This window comes from Globicephala melas, chromosome 21 (genome assembly GCF_963455315.2).
Source record: "Globicephala melas chromosome 21, mGloMel1.2, whole genome shotgun sequence".
In the NCBI taxonomy this organism is placed as follows: Eukaryota; Metazoa; Chordata; class Mammalia; order Artiodactyla; family Delphinidae; genus Globicephala; species Globicephala melas.
The window spans coordinates 28,313,290-28,339,928 of record NC_083334.1 but is presented as its reverse complement, the minus strand read 5'-3'; the positions used below and the strand labels follow the sequence as shown (position 1 = coordinate 28,339,928).

Here is a 26,639-nt window from a genome sequence, read left to right as displayed (position 1 = left end):
TTAGTCCCTCCCAACCAACACACACACCTGGTGTCTCAGGAAGGTGAGAGGTGGTGAGTCAAGGAACACAGGATAATTTTATGGTGTGTAAGGGGAGAAAATCCATAGGAAAACCCTCTTCAAATGGATCCTGGTGGGCGCACTTAGAGGAGTATTTAGTAACAGTGCAAGATGACTAGAGAAGAGCAGATGGCGGCATGTGTGTGTTTAAGCAGAAGAGGGCCTGAGAGCACCACCTAGGTTCCCACATCCTGACGTGCACACCTGCGAATGTGGGGAGACTGACAAATCCCACAGAGCAGAGAGACCAAAATAACATATGGAATAAAAAGACTAGGAGCAAAGGAAAAGGGGACTTTGCAGACCTCAAGACCAGAGGCTAAAAACTACAATGAGGTGCTACCTCACACTGGTCAGAATGGCCATCATCAAAAAGTCTACAAATAATAAATGCTGGAGAGGGTGTGGAGAAAAGGGAACCCTCTTGCACTGCTGGTGGGAATGTAAATTGGTGTAGCCACTACGCAGACCAGTATGGAGGTTCCTCAAAAAGGAAACATAGTTACCATAGGATCCAGCAATCCCCATCCTGGGCATGTATCCAGAGAAAACCATAATTCAGAAAGATACCTGCACCCCAATGTTCACTGCAGCATTATTTACAATAGCCAAGACATGGAAGCAATGTAAATGTCTATTGACAGATGACTGGGTCAAGAAGATGTGGTACATATATACAATGGAATACTACTCAGCCATAAAAAACCCCAAAATAATGCCACTTGTAGCAACATGGATGGACCTAGAGATTGTCATACTAAGTGAAGTAAGTCAGACAGAGAAAGACAAATAGCTTATGATATCACTCATATGTGGAATCTAAAGAAATGATACAAATGAACTTATTTACAAAACAGAAACAGACTCAGAGACATAGAAAACAAACTTATGGTTACCAAAGGTAGGGGGGAGAGACAAATTAGGAATTTGGGAGTAACATATACACACAACTATATATGAAATCGATAAACGAGGACTTACTATATAGCACAGGGAACTATACTCAATATTCTGTAATAATCTATATGGGAAAATAATCTGAAAAAAATATATGTGAGTGTGTATATATGTATGTGTGTATATATATATATATATATATATACACACACACACACATATATATATAACTAAATCACTCTGCTGTACACCTGAACCTAACACAACATTGTAAATCAACTATACTTCAACAAAAAATAAATAAATTTTTTTTAAAAAGAAAATCCTATCTGAAAAAAAAGACCAGAGGCAATGGCAGGGACGATGGATTTCAGTAACAAACGACAGTAGGTGACCTAAATCCAGGAGGAACAGAGTTACTGGTTGCCAATGCAGAGGTCACAGAAGTCGACACTTACAGACCTCAGGAACCAGTAAGGAGGACTCTCATGAAAGGATGCTTGGCTGTCCACTACGAGAATACCATGAGGTTAGGCAAGTTTTCTCCTGCATTTAGATAGAATACTACTGGGGAGAAGAGAAGAGAAGAACCTTAGAGAGAAGGAGAGCCCTGATAGGAAATTCAAATTCTGAATTAAGTTTAAATGCTGAAACACTGGGATTTTACCCAAACAATCTTAACATACCTGGAAGAGACTAAGTTTCAAACCAGAAGCGATTAAGTTATCATGAATGCTCGAAATAACTTTTCTCTTCCTGCTTTAAGCAGTAAGGGTTGTTGGTGAGCTATCGAGTTCAGCTTGAGCAAAGGGGGAAAGTTTCACTTCTTCATCACTATGCCAGAATGAGTAAATTTTAAGCTCCCTACAGTCCATTAAGGAAGAGAGTACTCAAGGAACGGTTTTGTTCGCAACACTAGAAGAAATGATAACTATGCTGGTGACAGAGGTGTTAGCTAATGCTACAATGGCAATCGTATTGCAATATAAATGTATCAAATCATGTTGTACACCTTCAACTCATACAATGTTGTATGTCAAAGACACCCCGATAAAATTTAAAAAAATAGAAATGGTCATGAGGGGGTATCCTTATACCCAACGAAGCAGTCAGATACAGGCTGAACTTTTAGACTGAAGGTGGGAAGACCTGCGTGACGTAGACGTGTCTGGGATTGACTTGGAAGGTGCCTCCAGCTGGCTATGTGACTTTGGACAAAATTACTGAACCTCTTTCGGAGCTCATCTGCATGGCCCGTGAAGGGGCTGAACTAGAGAACCAGTAAGGTTTCTTCCAGCTCTCAAAGACTGATTCTCAGGTCTTGGATGCCCAGTGGGGAAGTATCTGCCACTTCTTGGCCAAGTTCACGTGGACATTGTCTTTTAAGAGATAGAGTCCCTCCCCTTTCCTTGGCCACGTCCCCAGAAGCTGGGCTGAGGACAGCCAGACAGAAAGTGCAGTTACCTGTCTTGTGTCGAGGATTCTTGCTTTTGCAGCTACATTTTCCAATTAGCTCGGGCGTATACACATCACTGTGACAGACGGCACAGTAAAAGAAGGCTCTGCACAATGAAAGCAAATCAAGAATGACTGATGTGAGGCTTCACGCTAAAGCAGCACGGGGCTGACTCAGTCTGCCTGCCATTAAGTTGTATTCGCTTTAGGACTTTCTCCCCGTTAAAGCAATAAAAAAAAATTTACCTTTTGACATCCTTTGCAGATTCAGCAATAAAGAACCCTAGTGTGTTCTTACGGAGCTTAACTTGAGCAGGTGGATTTAGTATCAGCCCACTGGAAACAGAAAATAATAATACAGTAATTTTCCCCTCCAATTTCTGGGGCAATATCTGTTTTTACCAAAGGATTCTCAAAGTTGCAGAGTTAATAGGACTCAATCCCTTTTTACCGCCAAAATTTACAGTAGAAAATGTGAATCTGACTGCATTTAATTCATCGACTGCTGCTGAATCTACTGAGGGGGGTCAGGTCATAGCCCAATTGCTGAGCTGCACACACTCCCTGGATTGTGTCCTGCATCAGAAATGGTCAAACCAATGCAGATGCAGGAAGCCTTGCTGATTGAAGCTACCCAAGGCCAAACAGGCCAAGGCCACACGGCTGCTAGTCTTACGGTCATCCTAGTGGTGTACATCCTTAGGCTATTTGTCCTTTAAAATTAAATTCATCTAATTAACTAGCTGGATTCAAAAGTTCCTTTTATTTGCCTACACAATTTTTGAACTTGTTTATCTCTGACTTCACTTTTGTGTATCTTGATTGCAAGATTTTTGAGAGCAGGAACCACATGAATTGTTTCTATTTCTACACTACTTGAGTATTTTGATTGTCTATTTTATTATGGTTTTGTGTGTTTGAAAACGCTGCCTGATAAACTTCATCCATGATATGTTTTGATAGGGTGCGCCACGATGACTGAGTTCCTCACATTTCTCCCCGCGGGTCAGGATCTCCCGTTTTCATTTCCTTTCATTCAGACCTCCAGCATGGTGAGGTCCTACAACCCTACACCTCCCCTCGCTTCATTTGTGCGTGGTCAAAGTACTCCTTTCCTCCTTTAAAACACACCCCTCCTTTCATATGCACACTGGAAAGAGGTCAAGTCTTCCTTTGGGCAAAGCTTAGTCTGTTGTTGGGATATTCCAGAGTAAGGTGTCAGAGCCTTACAAAACCAAAGAGCTTGTGCAACAAGAGATCCTCAGCTCTATGCCAAGAGCAAAAGGTGCTGAAGAGCTGAGCTCAAGCAGATGACTGCATGAGACATCGTGCGTCACTTTCTGAGTACTGACTGACTGACACTAACATGTCATTGGAATCACTGCTTTTGACTTTGAAAAGGAAAGGACAGATTTGTGCCTCCCCGCCCCAGTATCATCAGTTGATATTCACTACCTAACAAGCATATGTTTAAGTTGTATCTTCATACCTCCTTTTTTAAAGGCAGGGTCCTCTGAACTCATGTTAAATGCTTAGTTATGAAGATACTGCCATAATAATTTCTCTGGTTGCATTTGAAAGAAGAGGTGAACCTCTTTCAAAGAAGTTACTGCTTGATCCTCCCCTCACCCCCTTCATGAATCACGGCCAGCTGCTGTTAGCGAACACAGGCCACTGGAACTAACTCAGAACATTCTCTGACCGGGGTCAGATCCAGCTTCACCTCTTACCGGGTGACAAATTATTCCCTAAGAGAGATCCTGAGGATTATCCAGAGCTTTTGCACACCTTAGAGTCTAGTCGAGTGCATCAGTTAGAAGAAAAAATAAAAGGTGAGAAAAAATAGGTTTTCCCCTAGCTTTTCAATATACTTGCCTGAAGCCCAGCTTTGAGATGCCCCATTTCCTCCCGTGTACAGTGACTGTGGTGGACTTAGCACAGCCTGGTGATCAGAAGCGCCCCCAGAGTAAGTTCACATTCTCGCTTGGCCCCTGGGTGTGGTGCAAGCTTGGGGAAATTATTTAACTTTTCTTGGCTTCTCCTCTGTACAAACGGGGCTAATTGTACCCTTCTTACAGCAGTGTTGGGAGGATTCGGGAGTTAATGGAAGTGAAGCGCCTACAGCAGTGTCGGTCATGAAGTAGCAGTCATGTAAGACTGCTATTACCAATATCTTTGCCAAATCAGGATTTAATTCTTTTGGTGCATCTGACTCTGGTGAGAAACCAAAATTAAATCTGTGTTGGAGCAGCTGCCGCATTTATTGGAGGTAGATGTATGCTAGGTAGTAAACAGCACCAGAACTTCTTGAATATATGTAGAACTCAGTTGCTTACTCATGTTTCTGGTCCACAGTGTCCTGACAGTCATTCTAATAAAGTTTATAGCAACCTAGGATGTTAACTGTGGAAAGGATATTAAGAGCATTTGGTGTAACAGTTTCTGAATGCCAGTGAATAAAATGACTATATCACGGGGACTCAAAAAAATGCATAGATTCTGGTTTTATGAAGTCAGAAGTGAGGTTTTGAATTCTATGTCTTTCAAACTTTGCAAATAATTCTGATGCATAACCCAGGTCATTGAAGGCCCAAAACGTTAAAACCTGATCGTTTTGGGCTGGTGTGAAACCCAGACTCCCCGGCTCGTGAGGCTAAGATGCCGTCCTCTTCACTCTCACCTATTTCCAGTAGAAAGGGCACTTGCACATGGGTTTCGATTTCGAGATTTCCACGAGCACGGCAGAACTGTTAAATAAGATTCAGCCGGCCGGATGGTACTATTCTTTACTCTCCTTAAGCACTTGCTACTGTATCCCACTGACCCCTTCTGCTCAGATACCTTCTACATCCTCTCTAATTGACACACTGTTTCTTCTTTCTAGCCTTTCATATACTTTGTAGTCCCTCTGATATCATTCAAAATTATTGAATTTTGACCGTCTCCCTATGATTTTAGGGTTCCTGGTAATGTCAGTCTTCGAGCTGGAAGGGGTCTTAGGGATTAATTAATGTGACTCCCTCCTTTTACAGGTGATGCACACTTCTCTACGGTCACTGGGCTGGCAAATCATAATCAGGATCAGAATCTAGTCTCTTGATTCCAAGTTAATTCAAGGTAGTTTTCCACTAAAAAACGCACAGAAGCCAACACAAGTGTTTCTTGTTCTCCAGCCCACTTAAGCCTCACTTGTTAGTTTTCAGCATCTTTTATCTCTATATCATTGTGGCTGATTCTGGACTTTCTTTTTCATTATATGGTAACTTCTCTTCTATTATTCAGTGTGCATTTTCAGGAAAGGCTGATGGTCTGATAAGGTTGCCTCTTTCCTTTATCAACAGCACACTTTGCCCAGCAGGCCAAATTCCCGTATTTTGTGGATGAGTTTCTAAGGCTAGAGTTTGTGGGAACATTTTTATCACAAATAACTCTATTTCATGGTATGGTTTCATGGTCAAGACTTACAAGACCTGGTAATATACTGAGGAACAGATATGAGAAGGTGACCATTTCTTCTGTCTCCGGATCATGAGACACAATTGGGGCAAGGCCATAGGAACCAAGGCAGAGCTCCTGCCCACCCACTAGGGTGACCATTCTAACCTCAATCATTAGAGACAGTGTTAAATGCACCAGAGCAGCCCGGGCGCCTTGAGAGCCTGAGGCCGGCTCTCAACAAAGAGCAAAAGGCTTAGTTATGGCTGTACGCCTGGACAAATCTTAATCATAAAGATTCTCCTCAAAGACTCTGAAGCGATTTGAAGTCTCATTGGTACCAGTAACCGTGACACACGGACTTGTGTTCGATGGCTATCAGCATGAGGTGCATCTTCACGAAGCAGAGCCTGGGAAGGAAGACAAGCAATCGTGAGGCAAGCGAGGACAGCAGAGCCCCAGGTCACAACAATACGACGGACACTCTGTGCTCTCTGCCTGGGCGGACACCACCCCCTCCGCAGAGGGAGAGCCTCTCAAATGTGGAATGTTCGCTGGAAAGTGAATCCATCCTGGAGTAACGCAGAGCCAGTGCACCAACTGGGACAGGGATGAACCTGTCCCGCACAGACTGTGAACCTCCAGGCTGCAGACACTCAGACTTACTCATCCTTATACCTTCTGTGTTTGTCACTGAGCCTGGTCTAGAGTGAGCCCTTTGTGGACACTGGGGAAAGAATGCATTGCACGAAAATGACGAAAGTGTTTCCCTTAACTTACCGGCAAACATCAGGAAAGCTCATTCCAGCAAAGTCATCAGAGAGGCGTTGAGTCAGGATTTTGTTCTTCAGGCCGCTGAAGAAATGTTTCTGCCAGGGCTCTTTAGGGCAGATCTGGAACACACATGAGGCACAGTGATGTGGAAAATGGGATATTCGATATACAAACTGAGTATTCTGCTCAGCACCAAACCAGTACCCATTGCATTCAGGTCCCAGAAAGGAGATTTGTCCTCGTGCTTAACTAGAGAAATGTCAAAGGAAGAACAAAAACTCTAACATACATCTCAACTATTTCCAGGGTGAAGTAGGAGCATCACGACTTAGTTCCTCCCCAGATGGCATCCACGCCTCCTGCTGGAAATTAATTCTTCTTCCAATAATTTCAGCAAGGTAGACTGGTTTTTGTGTCAGGAACAATAAGATGGTAAGAATAATGTGGAATCTAACTTGTCTCCCCCTAGGTATGGCTGTGTAAGATTTTTTTAAAGAACATATCAGTTTTCTACTCACTGACTAACCATATACCACAAAGATGAAAATATTCTTGACTTCTGCTCAGTATCAGAACCCTTCTTGGTTTAAATAAACTCAAAAAGCCATCCTGATCAATGGAAATGAGAACGTAAAAATCAAGGGCAGTGGTAGGCTTCTAGAGAAATGGGGGATGTGACAAAAGGATTTCTCTCAAAAAAAAGCTAAATGTTGTCTAACTGGGGGCGGGGGGCAGATGTTGCTGAGTAACTCATCTCTGACATCTGTGTAAGACCCCCAGGGATTCTGTTTTGCTCTATTTGCATCCTCCTCCATCCACAGCCATAAGAATCACCACCACGCTGCTCTGACAGGGCACGACGGGCCCCTTAAAGCCCAGAATCTCCAGTGAAAGCCTGGAATTCCTAGGAACTCAGAAACACCACGGCAGTGGAGAGTTAAGGCCAGTTCAGAAACACTCCTCAGATGGTCATCTTGTGGTTTAGGAAGAACAAAACAAAAACAAACACACAAACAAAAAAATTCTGCCCTGCTAATAAAAAGGACCACCTCTTTCCAATACACCTCATCACCGTCTCAAGATGCAGCTGACTCTCTTGCATTTTCCCCCTTTCTTAAAGTCCTCTCCCTGTGCAGTTCAAGTCACTAAGTCCTCATGACCAAAGAAACTGGCTTACTGCTGCTAATCCAAATGTTCCAGGTTCTGCAAGAGGGTAAAAAATAGCCATAGAGATGAAGATGTCCTGAGTCAGGTGTTTTTTTTTTTTTTGCAATAAAGACATTTTATTTATTTAAACATCTTTATCAGAGTATAATTGCTTTACAATGGTACGTTAGTTTCTGCTGTATAACAAAGTGAATCAGCTATACATATACATATATCCCCATATCCCCTCCCTCTTGCATCTCCCTCCCACCCTCCCTAACCCACCCCTCTAAGTGGTCACAAAGCACCGAGCTGATATCACTGTGCTACGCAGCTGCTTCCCACTAGCTATCTATTTTGCATCTGGTAGTGTATATATGTCCATGCCACTCTCTCACTTCGTCCCAGCTTACCCTTCCCTCTCCCCGTGTCCTCAAGTCCATTCTCTACGTCTGCGTCTTTATTCCTGTCCTGCCCCTACGTTCTTCAGAACCATTTTTTTTTTTTAGATTCCATATATATGTGTTAGCATACAGTATTTGTTTTTCTCTTTCTGACTTCACTCTGTGTGACAGACTCTAGAAAAAACTTAAAATAGAACTACCATATGACCCAGCAATCCCACTACTGGGCATATACCCTGAGAAAACCATAACTCAAAAAGGGACATGTACCACAATGTTCACTGCAGCACTATTTACAATAGTCAGGACATGGAAGCAACCTAAGTGTCCATCAACAGATGAATGGATAAAGATGTGGCACATATATGCAATGGAATATTACTCAGCCATAAAAAGAAACAAAATTGAGTTACTTGTAGTGAGGTGGATGGACCTGAGTCAGTTTTTTTTAAAATCAGAACGGGAAACAGGATCACAAGATGGATTTTGGATTTGGATAGTAGAATCGGGAGCATGAAAAAATCAGTTAGATTAGATCTAATCTAAATTTAAGTTTAAGGCAATCCTCTGTGCCTAGAACCAACTGGAGATGCTCCTCAGACTACGATTTCTCACCATATAATCAATATAGATCAACAGAGTCAGAATACATGGCATTGACCTAAGGCTTTCTAATCTGACTGCCCAGAAGTTTTACAAATATTCACTCAATACCTGGATAAAATCAGGTTATGAGTAGATTAGCAAGTCTTATTTCATAGATGCAGAAACTGACAGAGAAAGTTTAAGTGCCTAATCTGAGCAAAATTGGACATAAGACACTAGCATCCGGATCGTTAAACCTAAGTTAGTAGGTTTAAGTAACTAAATTAATTTTAGTTAATTAATTTAATTAATTACAGAATCTAAATCACCAGAGCAGAGTACAACATGAAAAAATCTTGCCCTGTTTAGAATTTCTGAAAGAGAGTTTCAGACTTCACTCCCCCCCAACCAAAAAATCTTCATGACCACAAATCTCTCTTAATTCCTATCTTCCAAAAGCCACCTTATGAATATTGACAGGTGACCATCATCACTGAGGAGGTTCCAACTTTAGATAAACAAACAATAAAAAAAACCCCAAAAACCCAACAAACAACAACAGCAATAAAGCCACAACAGGGCAGGTTGTACATCTCTTACCTTCTATATTTTCATGAAGGAGACAAAGGTTTCATATAGAGTTCACACTCTATTTTCTCTAGACACAGAGATTAAAAATCACAATCCTCACAACACGTATTGCAGTTATCCTGCACTTTCTAAGCTTACAACACACAGGCAATGTCCTCACAAGCCATTTCCTGGGCTACACACAGTGACCACTAAGGGAAGGTTAAAGCATGTTCGCTGTATCATCACCAAGGCTCATTCCTACCGCCTGACGGTCGATTTTATTTCTCTGTATATGGCATCTCCTCGCATTCACAGGGGGAATTACTAGAGAATGCTGTGGTTTCCGGTTAGCATTTTGCTGATCAGAGTATCTCTTGAATCTTATACCTCTTTTGCTTTTCCTTAACAGCACCAAGGAAGGGACCAGAAAAGGTGTACAGATTTTTTTAAATTTATTGGACAAAGGAAATAAAGTGCAAAGAGAAGCCAAGAAGAGGCAAAGGTGGATGCATAATTAAATGGAGAGAAAGGTGTCTCTCTGGAGAGGTTCTGGACAATAGGATACCAGGCCCAGATGAGGGTTAGATCATCTTTCCCAGAGCATTTCACAGAGATGGCATTTGGAAGGCATACTATGTGCTACAGTATTTCATCCCAGTAGTCCATTTAGCCATTTATTTTGTCTCAAACAAAGGTATCAAAGGACCTGATGTAGGGCTTCCCTGGTGGCGCAGTGGTTGAGAGTCCGCCTGCCGATGCAGGGGACACGGGTTCGTGCCCCGGTCCGGGAAGATCCCACATGCCGTGGAGCGGCTGGGCTCGTGAGCCATGGCCGCTGGGCCTGCACGTCCGGAGCCTGTGCTCCGCAACGGGAGAGGCCACAACAGTGAGAGGCCCACATAAAAAAAAAAAAAAAAAAAAAAGACCTGATGTAGAAGACTGGGAGAAGATATTTAACAGCCAGAGGCACGGGGCATAGTGGTGAGACTGTAAGTCAGACAATTCTACATCTGCTACTTACTAACTTACTATTAGTTAGCGTCCATGACTGGGATACTACCTTGAAATACTGAGGGAAACACAAAATGTACTTAAAATGCATGACACACAGTAGGCATTCAACATGTGGCTACTATTATTATTACTGCATAGAATATCCCAAAATAACCCGGAAAATTAGATTTTAATATTATTTGTATTATTATTTCTCTTTGATGAATATAATTTATTATTATGTCAATTAGTTGGTATTTAACATATATTTAAATGTATGATTTCTCCACTAATAACATAACCTTTATTTATATTTCTACCTTCAATAACTCAAAGTGCTTCTACATTTATGAATACATTTACTGTCATAACGTCATGGATTGCTGGGAGGAAGCAGGGTTATGATTTCTATTTTGCAGGTAAATATTCTTAGGCAACAATAAGATAAACAACTTCTTCAAGGTCAGTGTGGTACTTGGGACTTCAATCTAGATGTCTCAATCCCTTCCCAGCTCAAGTAGAAGTCAAATCTCATTTCTTGGGGCCTTCTTGCTTCCCTCAATTTTTATTTTTATTCCTGATATTAATTTATGAGGACATGGGGATAGAGCCAAGATTCAACATCAGTTTCCAAGGTTACCTTCTTGTTTTGCTCAATAAATAGAGATGTTAGAAAGGTACACAAGCCTGGCACCAAACAGCCTTGGGCGATAAATCCGAGCTTTAATTCAGCAAAGCAGATGATGTTGTCTCCAGTATTCCAGTTCCAGCTGGGGATCTTTGGCAGAAAAACCTGTTTCATGGTAGAAAGTATTAGAAACAGACTTGTGGATACAGAGAACAAACTAGTGGTTACCAGTGAGAAGAGGGAAAGAGGGAGGGGCAAGACAGGGGAAGGGGATTAGGAGATACAAACTACTATGTATAAAGTAAATAAGCAACAAGGACATAATGTACAGCACAGGGAAATATAGACATTATTTTGTAATAACTTAAATGCAGTGTAATCTATAAAAATATTGAATCACTACGTTGTACACCTGAAACTAATACGATATTGTAAATCAACTGTACTTCAGTAAAAGAAAAGCAAGTCAAATATTAGAAAGAAATATACCTCAAGAAAGTTCCCCGAATTTGCAATCATTTTGTTCGCTTGTTTTATGTTTTTGAAATATAATTAACGTATAAAATTATATTAGTTTCAGGTGTACAATGTTCAATATTTGTATATATTGTCAAAGGATGACCACAATAAGTCCAGTTAACATCCATCACTACTGTAATTACAAGGTATTTTCTCTTGTGATGGGAACTTCGAAATTCTATTCCCTTAGCAACATTTAAATATAAAATAAAGTATTATTAACTACAGTCACCATGACTCTTTTATACTAGAAATTTATACCTTTTGTTCCTGTTCCCCCATTTTGCCCACCCCCACCTCTGGCAACCACCAACCTGTTCTGTGAATCTATGAGCTCAGGGTTTCTTTTTTGCTGTTATTCAACATACGAATGAGATCACATGGTATTTGTTTTTCTCTGTCTGACTCATTTCACTTAGCATTATGCCCCTGAGGCCCACTCGTGTTGTTGCAAATGGCAAGATTTAGGGTTTTTTTAATACTTTTTGAGAAGACTGTGTATTCTGGTGCTTTTGAATGCAATGTTCTGTATTTGTCTAAGTCATGAGGTATAATATGTTGTCTAAGGCCAATGTTTCCTTATTGATTTTTTTATCTGGATGATCTATCCATTGAAGAAAGTAGGGTATTAAAGTCCCCAACCATTACTGTATTGCTATTTCTCCATTTAGATTTGTTAACATCTGCTTTATAAATTTAGGTCCTCCTATGCTGCTGTCATAAATATTTACAAATGTTATATCCTCTTGTGGGATTGACCCTTTTGATAATGTAATGCCCTTCTTTTTCTCTTACTACAGTCTTTGTTTTAAAGTCTATTTTGTCTGATATAAGTATAGCTTCCTCAGATTTCTTTTGCTTTCCATTGGCATGGAATCTATTTTTCCATCCCCTCACTTTCAGTCTGTGTCCTTATATCTAAGTTTCTTGTAGGCAGCGTATAGATGGGTCTTATTTTTTTGTCTATTCAGCCACTCTGTCTTTTGATTAGAAAATTTAGTCCATTTATATTTAAAGTAATTATTGGTAAGTATGTATTTACTGCCATTTGTCAAGTGTTTTCTGAAAGTTTTATAATTCCACTGTTCCTTTCTTCTCCTCTTGCTCTCTTCATCTTTGATTTGATGACTTTCTGTAGCAGTATGCTTAGATTCCTTTCTCTTTATCTTATTTACGATAAATTTTTGCTTTGTGGTTACCATGAACCTTGCATAAAACAACCTACAAGTCTCTTTTAAGTTGATAGTAACTTAAGTTTGATCACATCAAAAGCTCTATATTTTTATCCCCACAACCCAAGTTTTATTTTTGATACTACAATTTACATCTTTTTATTTTATGTATCATTTTACAAATTATTGTAGTTATTTACTACTTTTGTCTTTTAATCTTCATACTAGCTTTGTAAGTGATTAATCTATCACCTTTACAACATTAGAATATTTGGAATTCTACTATATATTTACCTTTACCAATGAGACTTATACTTTCATATGTTTACCTTTTACTAATTACCCCTTTCACTACAGCTTAAAGAAGTTCCTTTAACGTTTCTTGTAAGGTCTGTCTATTGGTGATGAACTCTTTTAACTTTTGCTTGTCTGGAAACCTCTTTATCGTTCCTTTGATTCTGAATGACAACTTTGCTGGGTAAAGTATCCTTGGTTGGCAGTTTTTTTCTTTTTCTTTTAGCACTTTGAATATATTGTGGCACTGCCTTCTGGCCCGCAAAGTTTCTGTTGAAAATCTGCTGATAATCTTATGGGAGTTCCCGTATATGTAACAAGTTGTTTTTCTCTTGCTACTTTTAAAATTCTCTCCTTGTCCTCAACTGTTGACACTTTAATTAGAATGTGCTTGATATGGATCTCTTTGGGTTCCTTTTATTTGGAACTTTCTGGGCTTTGTGGATCTGAATATCTGTTTAGGAAAGTTGACAGCCATTATTTCTTCAAGTCAGTTCTCTACCCATTTCTCTCTCCCTTCTCCTTCTGGGACTCCTATAATGTGAATGTTGGTCCACTTGATATTGTCCCATAAGTCCCTTTAAGCTATCTTCACTCTTTTTCATTCTTTTTTCTTTCTGCTGCTCTGATTATGTGAGGTCTACACTCTCTATGCTATCTTCAGGTTTGCTGATCCTTTCTTCTGCTTCCTCTGGTCTGCTGTTGAACCTCTCTATTATGTTTTTTTTTTGCAGTTCAGTTATTGTATTCCTCAGCACTGTGACTTCTATTTGGAACGTTTTAATATTTTCTATCTCTCTGTCGAAATTTTCACTTTGTTCATCCATTCTTCTCCTGCTCAGTGAGCATCTTTATGACTGTTATTTTAAACTCTCTATCAGAAAAGTAGCTTATATCCTTTTCATTAAGGTCTTTTTCTGAGGTTTTGTCTTGTTGTTTTGTTTGGAAGATATTCCTCTGTTTCTTCCTTTTATTTGACTCTCTGTGTTGGTTTCTGTGCATTGGACAAAAAAGCCACCTCTCCCTGTCTTGAATGAATGGACTTGTGTAGTAGATGAATCTTATTGTTCAACGCTGCCCTAGTCCTTGGTTGTTTCTCAAACCCTTGTCATTGTCCAATCTGCCTACTTTATTTTTAGTGGCTCCCAGTACTTAAGGGTGTGCCAAGACCTGTCCATGGCCCCAAGGGGAGGATCTCAGTCAGCACCTAAATTCAGAATGACTGGACTCCAGACCATCAGGCAATAGCTTTTAAAGTATGTAAACATAACTCTTTCCAAATTTACATTTTTATGTAATTAACAATCTTAATGGGGCTCCAAATTTCACCTGCAACTGGCAAAAGCTTTTTGTGTGTAGACTCATTATAAAGTAATAAGTTCATATATTACTTAGATGAACTAAGTTCATTTAGTTCTACAGACTAAAAGGGGAGGAGACTGAACAGGCTATAATGTTACAATACCTTGTTATGGGACTGAAGTATCTGTATGATGACTCTGGTATTAGGGTAATAGTTCTTGATAGAGAGCACCCTACAAAAATAACAAACATGCTCATTAGTGATGTGCCATATCCAATGTCTTTACGATATAATTCAATTCAAAGTTAAGTTGATGTGTGGGTAAGCACAGGAAAAGAGCACATTATAAAGTTCATTGTTATGATCTTCAATAGCACACACATGGAAGAGTGCTATGGTTTCAGTGACTTAGTAAATTAAATCTATGGAAAGGTAAGCTTTTGGTATTAAGAGTGGTCTTCTGGGAGCAATTCCTGAGGAGGAAATAATCAGTTTCATATATTTTAGTCTTCAAACTCAAACACATTAATTACAGAAAAAAACAGAGACTGAATTGCTATCTATAGCTCAAAGTAGCAAACAGACTGTCTAATCCAACTTTCTTATTTTACAAATTAAGAAACTAAGATCTATCTTATATTTACTGTACGTTACAAGTTCTCAGCCTTCTCTTGCTTTTTGTAGAGTCACCTTCAGCTACGTGTATTTATTCTGCTCTGGGGGCCAACAGTTCATCTGGGTTAGGTACAATGGCATTGCCCTCACAATGACAGTTTGAATCTCTTACCACAAATTGAGTTCCTGCTCATAGATAGTTCACAGTTCAAGATGGTAACACTAATCCTAGCCATCTTGAAAATACTGCCAATAGTCAAAAGCACATCATACTGAACCATGCACAATCTTTCACTAGGACTACTGGAGAAAAACCCCAGTAAATAAAGTCTAAGAATAAGGTTCACAAACCACAAATGCCGTCTTTATTTCTGAGGGGCTGTTAGTCAGAATGGTGCTATCTGAACAGTTATCAGTTATTCGTATGCTTGCTTTTTAAATTTAGACAGCTATTATCCCTACGGAACTCCAGGAAAGTAAGTGGAGAAGCACATTGACACACAGTAAACTCTATTTTGATTTCCTTTTTCATACATCTGCAGAGTCTCTGGGGCCAAAAAATAAGGCAGAAACCTGGAATATGATGAACCCTGTGCTGTGATACATGACATCTGTTTAGTCCTATGCATGGGGCTTTATTTTAAAAGAGGTAAAAATAAGATCAGCATTGGAGCATGTAAGACACAGTGCCAGCTTCTTACCTCATAATGTTTGAAGTGTCTTCAGCATGTGAATCACTGCACAGAGGGTTGGCTATAATCAGGCATGCTTCTGCAGAGTCCACCTATTCTTCAAGATTAAACAGCAGCCACCTTGTTAATTATATATGGGAAATGCTTACGTGTTCCCCTTTGGGGTTTTCTTATGGTTTCATCATACAATTTCCAAAAAGAAAGAGAGCACACTTGGGAGGGACTTGTGATAAGGATGTCTTTACATCAGAATCACAGTCCAGCAAATGCTGAAAGGGGCTGCATAGACGGACCAGAGTCTCCAACACAGATGTAGATTGCTTTAAAATGGAACAAGTGCATAATGAGATTTTTCCTATGATCCAGAAACGTCAATTTATGACTAGTGATGAGTAATAAGATCTTTTTAAGCAACTTCCTGTATAGTTATTAACCTTTCAGAATAGCAAAAAAATTACTGAAGTGGCTCTTATAACCCCAAGTTGCAGGAAAGAGAAAGATTATACTGTGTTTGTCAATTTTTGCTTCAATTCTTTGTGTTGACTCTATAGATCTCTGCTTTAAAAAACTGAACCTTTTGCTCCATATGATTGTGAGAAACCTAAAACATGAGAGGAAGTTGGCCTTCATCTTAAACGCAAGATGTCTAGAGGGTTGGCTGTTGCTCATCTCTTTTAGTCTCGGCCTAACTGGGATCTCTGCGATTTTCCTTCATGCCTTTCCTATCAGAGGGCATATCAGTGTGTTTAGGAGAAGCCGGTAAAAGCTGACAGACTCCTAGAAATCTGTCATCTGGTAAGAATCCCACTTGGATAGAAAGATCTAACACACTTCTGCTATCCACAACTTTTTCAGATGTCTTAGACTGATAACATAAAACTGTTCTAGATAGAGAATTTAGTGAAATTAAAAAATTTAAATATAAACGTAGGTAAATAGTGAGGTCTGCTTGGTATCTGTCAAGAAGGATTTGGAGGTCAATTACTAACATTTCTTTATGATCAGTTTTTAAAGTTGAAGAAGTTGTATTTCCCCCAATTCAAGAGTCTGGAGTAATCCTTTGGGAAAAGCAATACACACTATTGTCTTAATTGCTGCAGCTTAGGAAAACGACAAGGAGGAAAAGAACTAGATCTCACCGCAACTCGCCTCAGATCCTCCCACTTCAGTGCAGATCCAGAAACGAAAGTTGTATAGGCCATGTAGCACTTAAATATGGTTTCCAATTCCAAAGAAGGAGGAACCCTGGAAAAAGAGCATAGTGCCAGGTATGGAAAAAGAAGATTGGCTTTGGTTTAGAGACTGTTACATTATTTAGTGCATTTAATAAAAACTCTAATCTTCTCTTGGAAAACATCCATCCTCCATTATTAATCCACGTGCTTAGGTGATGTGGACACCACTAGCCTAATTCCAGAAATGGGTCTGAAGCTCAGGGGCAATCAATCACAGAGACATGAAAAAATACAAATCAGATTAATGCAAAAAAAAGGGGGGAGGGAATTACTAAGAACAAAGAAGTTCAGGACCAATGAAAACATTTCAACTATTCAAAAAGACATAGCATTCTAAAACAACTATGAATTTAATAAAATAGCTTCTAAATATACAAAAAATTTTAACAAAATGAGAGAAATACATGAACCTGCCACTGTAATGACAGATTTCAAAGCATCTCTCTCAATTACTGACAGATCAAGGAGAAAAAATAATCAAGTTTGATATTTATAAATTCTGCAAACAATATTTAAGATATCTAATTTAAATTTTTTTCACCTTTATTGAGGCAAAATTAACAGTTAAAATTGTAAGATATTCAGTGTACAACATGATGATTTGATGTATGTATACATTGTGAAAGGATCCCTCCCATTATTTAATTAACACATCCATCACCTTACATATTTACCTTTTTGGGGGGTGATGACATTTAAATTCTACTCTCCTAGCAAATTTCAGTGATACAATACAGTGTTATCAACTATAGTCACCATGTTTTACGTTAGATCCTTAGACCTTATTCATCTTAAAACTGAAAGTCTGTACTCTTTTTACCAACCTCTCCCTATTTCCCCCAATCCCCAGACCCTGGCAAACCATCTTTCCACTTTCTGTTTCTGTAAGTGTGGCTTTTTAAAAAAATTCCAGATATAAGTGACACCATGCATTTGTCTTTCTCTCTCTGGCTTATTTCACCAGCTTATAATGCCTGCCAGGTTCATCCATGTTGTTGCAAGTGACAGGACTTCCTTCCTTTTTAGGGTTGAATGATATTTCATATCATTCAAATATATATATATATATATATATATATATATATATATATATACACACACACACCACATCTTCTTTATTCATTCATCCATACATGGAAACTTAGGTTGTTTCCATATAATGGCTATTGTGAATAATTCTAATTTTCCTCAACAGCACACAAATATTTACCAAAATGATAATTTACTTGACCAATAAGGAAAGCCTCAACACACTGCAAAAAAAGTCTGCTGTACATATAATGACCTCTGATCACAGTACAATTAAAGTAAAAGTTAATAACAAAAAAATTAAAAAATATTCATCATAGTTGGAAATTTTGAAAAACAGACTGCTAAAAATCTCATGAGCTATGAAGAAATTATAATGAAATTTATAAAATTCTTAGGAATTAATTATGTGAAAACACTAAATATCTAAGTCTTTGGATACAATAAAAGCCTGCTTTAGGGGAAAGTTACAGCTTTGGACATTAATCTTGGAAGAAACCCAAGAAATAAGAAGAAAAGAGACAATAAACACAAGAGTGCAAACAGTGAAATAGAAAAGAAAAATAAAAGAGAGAAGATGAACAAAGACAAAGGCTGGTTCTTTGAGAAAAAAATCACTCATATAATAGGCAAAGCTGTAGTAAAATTGATGGAGAAAAAGAGAAGACAAAAATGACTCATAATATTGAAAGAAGATAAAAATACCTACAGGCAAAGTAGAGATTAAAAATAATAATCAAAGAATACATCAACCAACCAAATGCGACAGCTTTTAAAACTCAGACAAAATAGACAAATTACTAAAAATAGATCTTACCAGAACTAACTCTAGAAGACTATTAAAGGAAATGAAGTTTAGTTTAAAATCTCTCAAAACTAAACAAAAACGAACAAAACACATACAGAGACCCACACACTAAACACAATTTTTAAAACCACCAGTTCTAAATGGTTTAGCAGGCAACTTCTACCACACTTTAAAGCAACAAATAATCCCATTTTTATACAAAGTCTTTCAAACACCTTAAAAACAGAGAATGGTCCCCAACAAATACTACAAAGCCAAAATAACCCTTATAGCAAAACTATTAATTTAATTCATCACATTAACAAATTAAAAATTACACAGCCACCTCAGATGCACAAAAAAATTTGATTAAAATATCTTTTCACAGTTAAGAAATAAAACTCATGGTATATTAGGAAGAGAAAAGAATATCCTTAACCAAATAAAGAGTATCTTTAAAATAAAAAGGATGGCCTTAGTGGGAAAATATTAGAAAAGTTTTCTTTAAAATGAGAAATGAAGAAGAGATACAACTATTGCTTTTTTCTCAACATTATATTTGATGTCTTAGCAAGAGCAATACGAAAATAAAGATACACTGTACACATAAGGGTTAGAAAGGAAGAAATAAACTCTCTTTATCTGAACTAATATGATTATTTACATAGAAACCCCTAAACACTACAGAAAAATAAATAGAGGCTAATTTAACAATATGGATGAATGGAAGATTAATACACAAAGGTCAATTCTGGTTTTTCATACCAAAAGCAAACAAGTAGAAAATACAATAAGACATTATTTCAAATATATCAGAAAATATCAAGTACTTATAAATATATATGTCACATATATTTATTACATATATACATATATAAAATTACATAATATATAATAAACAGCAAGCCTGGGAAATTATACAATATTATTGAGACACTAAATGAGATCTAAATAAGTAGACAACCATAGTATAGTCAGAGTCAGAAAAAATTTGTAACACAAAGAATCAATTTTAAACCAAACTTTCAATTAGATTCCTCCCATCAATTTCCACAGGGTTTTTCATAGTTCATGATAAAATGATTATAAAATTGATATGAAAGATAAAGGGCCAAGAAGAGCTTGTCAACTATTGGAAAAAGAAGAGCAAGGAGGGAAAACCTGCCCTAAGATGTATAAGGATTAATTATGAATCTTTAGCAATTAAAAAAGCATAGTATTAATGCAGTAAGAGATAAACTGATTAAAAAAAACACAGAATAGACCTATTTATACTGGTAGCATGTCAGATCAGTGAGGGGAAAAGGGTTTATTCAATAACTAGCATTGATAAAATGATTATCTATGGAAGAAGCTGAAGTTTTATTCATGCGTCTCGCCATAAAAAAACAAATTCCAGTATAATTAGAGATGTAAACATCAACAAAAATTAAAAATTCTTAATAGGAAATGTAATTAAATATCTTTAAAATATTGGGATATGGAAAAATTCCTAACCAAAAAAAATCATTAAATACCATTGAAATGATTGAAAATTTGAACTATAATAATATTAAAAACTTTTGAATATCAAAATACTTCTCATACTCAGTGAAAAGACAAGTTATAAACTGGAAAAATATAGTTACAATTCAGATCACTGATGAACAGTTAGTGTCAAGAATACATTAAGCACTCCTAGAAATTAAATAAGAAAAGCCCCACAAACAATCCAATAGAAAAACAGGTAAAATGCATGAGTAGGCTTTTCATGGAAAGAGGAAACATGTATGGCTAATAAACATGAAGAGAAACTCCATACTTAGTGATAAGAGGCTTATAACTCAAAACCACGATGAGAGTCCACTTTACACTGATTCCACTGCAAAGATTAACAAGTATGACCATGCCAGTTGTTAGAAGGAATGTAGATGTACAACTACACAAAGTCCCTTACAGATTGCTGATAAGCTTGAAAAATGGTGCAACCACTAGTAAAAAATGATACTATCTCTTAAAAATGAACATTCACATTCTTCACACCATTAAACCACCCTCCCCCCCCACACACATACACAGACACTCTTGCACAGGTCCACTAAGAGCCATACATAAGCCATGTTAATAATAAAATTATTTCCAATAGAAAAATCTAGAAACAATGCAAATCACACCAAGAGTGGATAAATAAACTAAGGTTTACTCTGTCAATGAAATATCATATAACAGTAAACAATTAACTACAGCAACACTCAGAAAAATGAGTGTATCTTAGAAATATAAAATGAGGAAAATCTAAGTACCACAAGATGCCACTGGTGTGATCTTCCTTCTGTAAAGTTAAACACAGATAAACATTTTAAGACTGTACATAATTGCAATAAAACTATAGGAGAGATAAAGAATGATGATGATGTACAGAACAACTGAGAGCAGTATGAAATGTGGGTAGGATCATATAGTTAGATACGGGTTCTGTCCTAAATTTTGTCTTGATGGTGAGTTCATGTACTGGTACTTAGAGCATTATTAAAAACAGCTACTTACAAAAACAAACAACCAAAATGTGCTTATGTATAAGTCAAGTACAAAGGTTGTTGTAAGAATTACGATAAATCCAATTCTAATTTCCCAACACTAAAGAAGAAAAATAAATCTAGTTATGTCATCCCTCTGCTGAAAATCCTCCAAGAATTCAGGACTGACTCGGAGAAAAGGCAACTTCCTTAAAGCCAAATCCTTATAATAGACTATACAATACTTTTGTTATCTGGCCCACTATCAACTGCAATATTTGGAAATTCTCTGAATTTGTCAATCCTCTTGAGTAAAACTTCCCCTATTCCCTTAAAACATATGTGAACGAGTGAGAGCTTTGCATGTTTTCATATATTAAACATCACTAGAGCTGGGGCCTTTGTTTTCAGGCATAGTAAACTAGATAATTTCAGCCAACCTTCTACTAAGGATATATAAAAATGCTGGATGAAATATAAAAACATCTAATAAATCATGAAAGATATAACCAGACCGTGAAGAATTTCCAGGCCAAAATCTAGAAGAAATCAAGGTCTTAGAGGTTAAGTCCAGTCCCCCCACCCCGCAAAGCATTTAGTAATTCAGAAGATACAGCTACCAAACTGAGCTAACATTCTGGTGATGTCATAGGGTAAGGGGTCCAAAAACTTCCAGCTCCCCTGACACACAAAATGAAGACTTTAGTAACTTCTCCATATTTTAACCTGGCATAACAAAGGTATGCAGGCATAGAAGAAGTGTAAAATCGAATAAATTAGTTTTCAGATGTACTTTCATTCTGAGTTTGTCACCTGGGTAGTACAGTGAACATCGAGCGTTGAATTTGGATTTATGTGGTCCTAAGGCAGAAGTGCCCCATTGTACTTGGAAGAAGTAAATAAATATCCTCTCTGGGGCTTCCCTAGTGGTGCAGTGGTTGAGAATCTGCCTGCCAAGGCAGGGGACATGGGTTCGAGCCCTGGTCTGGGAAGATCCCACATGCCGTGGAGCAACTAGGCCCGTGAGCCACAATTACTGAGCCTGCACGTCTGGAGCCTGTGCTCCGCAACAAGAGAGGCCGCAATAGTGAGACGCCTGCGCACCGCGATGAAGAGTGGCCCCCGCTTGCCACAACGGGGCAAGAGAAAGCCCTCGCACAGAAACAAAGACTCAACACAGTCATAAATAAATAAATAAAATTAAAAAATAAGTCCTCTCTGGAAGAATGTAATATTTTTCTAGGCAACAAGTTATTTCCATAAATATTTTTTAATAGAAGAATAAGCACATAATCTAAGACAAAAAAAGCACACAAAGAAAAGAAGATACTATGTGTAACAACCAGTGGAAACAACAGACAAGAAAAACCAAGGACTTAAGACATTGAATTACTGGACACAAACTACAACATAATTATGTTTATTTTATTGAAATAAATAAAAGGTAACCTTGGAAACACAAGAAACTATGAAAACAGAGAATATTTGATAAAGAACCAAATATAAATTCTGGAACTGAAAAATATAATAACTCAAATTAAAAACTCAATGAATTGAGTTTGTAAATAGATTAAACACAGATAAAGAGAGAAGTAGGAACCTGGAAGGTAGTTCAGAATAAAGTATCCAGAATGTAATACAGAGATACAAAAAAGAGGAGAAATACAAAATAGAGGGTAAGAAATATATTTGGCACAGTAAAAAAAGGACTAACATAATTGAATTCCCAGAAAAGGAGGAGAAAGAACATAGTGACAAGGGCAATATATGAAGAAATAATTGAGAATCTTCCAGAAATGGTGGAAAACACCAAGCCGGAGACTCAGGAAGACTCATGAATACTAAGCACAATAAATTATCAGAAATTCAAAACTACACACATCATAGTAAATGTATAACATACTTTCACATTAAGTACAACGCATAATTTTTTATGAAGATAACTCATTAAAGAAGATAGTTTAACAGACTTCTTAATAGCGACAACAAAAGCCAGAAATCAACAGAATAATACTTTCACGGTTCTTAAGGATAAAATGTGGCAGCTTAGAACTCTATATCCATAAAATTATCTTTCAAGAATAAAAAGAAAATAAAGATATCTTTACATTAAAAAAAAAAGAGCTTGTCACTGGCAGATCTGCACTTAATTTAGGATTAAAATGGGCAAAAAGAAGCATAACAGAAAATAATAGGAAGAAGAATATGTATATATTAAATCACCTTACTGTACACCAGAAACTAACACGACGTTGTAAATCAACTACATTCTAATTTAAAAAATGGGCAAGATAACAGCCATTTCATAAGAGGGAACCCAAATGGCTTATATATATGAATATATGCTTGTCCTCATTACTAACCAGAAAAATGAGATCATAAACCACAATAAGATACACTGTCTTGCAAAACATTATCCCAAAGAACAGCTAAAACTAAAAAGACTGATGTTTCTAAGTGTTAGGTAGGATGGGAAGCTACATTTCCAAGCGGTAGTAAGGCTGTATATGGTGAAAGGAGCTCTCAGGGCTGCTGGTGGAAGTGCAGACCAGAAAAAAACATTTTGAATGACTGACAGTTCTGTTACAGGAAGATTTACTACCCTGCAATTTAATGCCTGGGGACCAGGACACATATATAAGAATTTTCAAAGCAACATTCTTCATAATAGACAAAATTGAGGAGAAATGTCAACCAACAGTAGAATGGATTAAGAAAAATTGTGGTGTATTCATATAATGGAATGCTCTACTACACAGCAATGAAAATGAATAGGTACAGCTACATCCAGCTGCAACAAGGATGAATCTTACAAACGCATTATTGAGGTAAATAAATTTATATTCCATTTATGTGAGTTTAAAAACAGGAAAAACTTAAATATTCTAAATAAACATAGGAGATAGGATAATTAATAAATGTCAGATATAAAGTCAAAATCATAATTATCTCTAGGGACGAAAGATTGGGTTATTATTGGGGAGGGTTTTCCTGGGGTGCTGGCAATAGACTATATCTTGATTTGGGTGGTAGTTACATGGGTGTTCACTTCATAGTAATTCATTTTAATGTGTATTGTAATTCTCTGTAATTTTCTTTCTGAGTTATAATTTGGGATAAAGAGTTTTAAACATGCTGCTTAATTATTACCTTGCTATTTTAAAAATAAATGTAAGTTCTAAGATATTTTTTCTACGCTCCAGTGACTCCTGTGCAACTCTTGGGAATTTTTCACTCAATTTTTGTTCTTGTGAGATTATTTAATGTTGAAAAAGTTAGAAAATATTTATTGCTATGCATGTGATGTATCTACTGGAAAATATTTAATGATAGACATATAAAAAGGAGGCGATCATTAAGTACCAGAAAAAAATTTGAGGAAATGTACTGTTATCAAAGACCAACATTTATCAGCCATAATGATATAAACACTGTCGCTGTAATTACAAATTAGAAGATAACTATAATGGAACAACTGAAGAAGGGAAAGTGGTGCAGAGGGATGAATAATATACATCTGCAAAATATCAGGTGATGAATAAATACTGTGTACAACTGAGGAGTCAAAAGAGTGATAAAACAGATTTAAACTTAGAAGAAATAGTTATCTCTGAGCAGTAAGACTGGAAAAATAGGAAGGGGTTAAATATTTGGTGATAAGTATTTTGCGATTTGATGTATAAGTTATGTTCCTATATTACTTTCTGGAATAGTACTATCTTCTGGATTCCTACATGGATCTGCCCCATCCCTCAACAACTGCTGAATTAGGTGACCCCTACATCAGCGGTCCCCAACCTTTTTGGCACCAGGGACCGGTTTCATGGAAGACAATTTTTCCATGGATGGGAGGTGGGGCGGTGGATGGTTCAGGCGGTAATGTGAGCGATGGGGAGCGGCAGATGAAGCTTCGCTCGCTCGCCTGCCACTCACCTCCTGCTGTGCGGCCCAGTTCCTAACAGGCTGCGGACAGGTGGGTTCAGGACCCCTGCCTTACATGTTATGACAACGTGCCTGTGTGTACATGATTTTCATTTATCCTGATCAGCATTATTGCACCTTTCCAATCTGAGACCTGATATCTTTTTTCAACTCTAGAAAGTTTTCATCTTTTCATTTGATTGTGAAAAACTGCACATATACAAAGTGTATAGGATGTATGCATTCAATATAAAGAATAATAAATCAATATTTATGTACCCACTCAGGCACAATAACAATACAAATTACTCAAGGAAATAAATATCTCATCATTATTCACTGTTGTATATTCTCTAAGCCTAGTTATCTGGTTTTCTGGATGTTTTGAGAGCTACATAATATCAACTTTTTTTTCTGTTAAGTTAGCCATAGTTAGTTTTTGTTGAATGCTACTAGTTATCCTGAATTATAGAAACATAAATTAATATTTTACCTTTATGACATTTTATAATATAATATCTTGGATATTGTTTTGCTTTAAATAATAAGTAACCAAAGAAAGAAAAGTGTCAATTTCTATATCAGTTACCTAGGTTTGCACAAAATCTGGCACAATCTTTGTGGCTTAAAATAATGAGTTATTATTTCTTGAAATTCTTTGTTTTGACTGGGCTCAGCTGGGTGAGTCTTCTGCTCCATGCAGTTTTGTTGGAGACATGACTCTGTTTAGCTGAGAGCTCTAGTGGGCTAGAACCTCTGAGATGGCATCACTTACAGGTCTGTTGCCTCAGCTGGGCTTCTGGAGGAGCTGGCAGCTGGATGGGCCTCCTACCCGTGGAGGAGGAGGTGAACTTCTTACATAGTGGTCCAGGGTTTCAAGACACTGAGCGCAGAAGGTGATAGGCTCTTTATGGGTTGGTCCTTTAACTGGCTCAGTCATTTACACATGTTTCATTGGTTAAAATGAGTCAAAAGGCCAGCCCAGATCAATAGAAGGGAAGCTAGAAGACTCCACATTTGATGGGAGGAGGAGAATATGTGTAAACATTTGGGAGGGGTTTCTGGTAGCCATCTTTTAAAAAACAATCTACCACAGTCTTCCCTCTGCTGAATTCTATTTCTCAAGTTAAGTCAAAGGCCAGCACAGGTTTATTGAGAGGAGCAGCATGAACGTACAGTAAGGAAAGGTAATGTGAACCTCTGCACCAAAGGAAAATCCACCACCATCACAGACTGTGGTAATTGCTTTAAAGCAAATAAATGGAGTGATGAGACAGGAGGATTAGAAGACGTTAATTTAGATAAGTTGGCCAGGGAAGGACTCTGAGTGCTGGGAGATGAAAATAAATCAGTCACATACAGCTGAAGAGCTTCTGAGCAGAAAGAACAGATCAATAAAGTAGCCTTTACAGAAGTTCAGGAGAGACAAGATAGGAACTTTGAATACGGTTGTGAGAGTGGAGACAAAATGGTAGAATTAGGATTTATACAGGAGATGCAACTGATGATGAACGTGTACACAGGGTTTGAGGGAGACAGTAAAGTCAAAGACAACTCCTAGTTTTCTGTTTTAAGGAGCGGCATTGATGAGGTCCCACTTGCTGAGACAGGAAAAGCTGTTTCCTTT

The 26,639-nt window shown here is 37.6% G+C and overlaps 1 protein-coding gene across 2 annotated transcripts in view; it reads right to left on the bottom strand.

Annotated features, from left to right (window-relative positions):
• Window positions 1-26,639, bottom strand: part of KCNU1 (potassium calcium-activated channel subfamily U member 1) — a 179,655-nt gene that overhangs the window by 84,933 nt on the left and 68,083 nt on the right. For both annotated transcript variants that reach the window (XM_060291451.1, XM_060291452.1), the window contains 8 exons: window positions 16,685-16,790; window positions 15,555-15,637; window positions 14,401-14,470; window positions 10,963-11,115; window positions 6,628-6,740; window positions 6,189-6,257; window positions 2,659-2,748; window positions 2,422-2,519 (listed from right to left, as the gene is read on the bottom strand). In XM_060291451.1, the coding sequence (XP_060147434.1) occupies window positions 2,422-2,519; window positions 2,659-2,748; window positions 6,189-6,257; window positions 6,628-6,740; window positions 10,963-11,115; window positions 14,401-14,470; window positions 15,555-15,637; window positions 16,685-16,790 (782 nt within the window). The remainder of the gene's footprint in view (window positions 1-2,421; window positions 2,520-2,658; window positions 2,749-6,188; window positions 6,258-6,627; window positions 6,741-10,962; window positions 11,116-14,400; window positions 14,471-15,554; window positions 15,638-16,684; window positions 16,791-26,639) is intronic.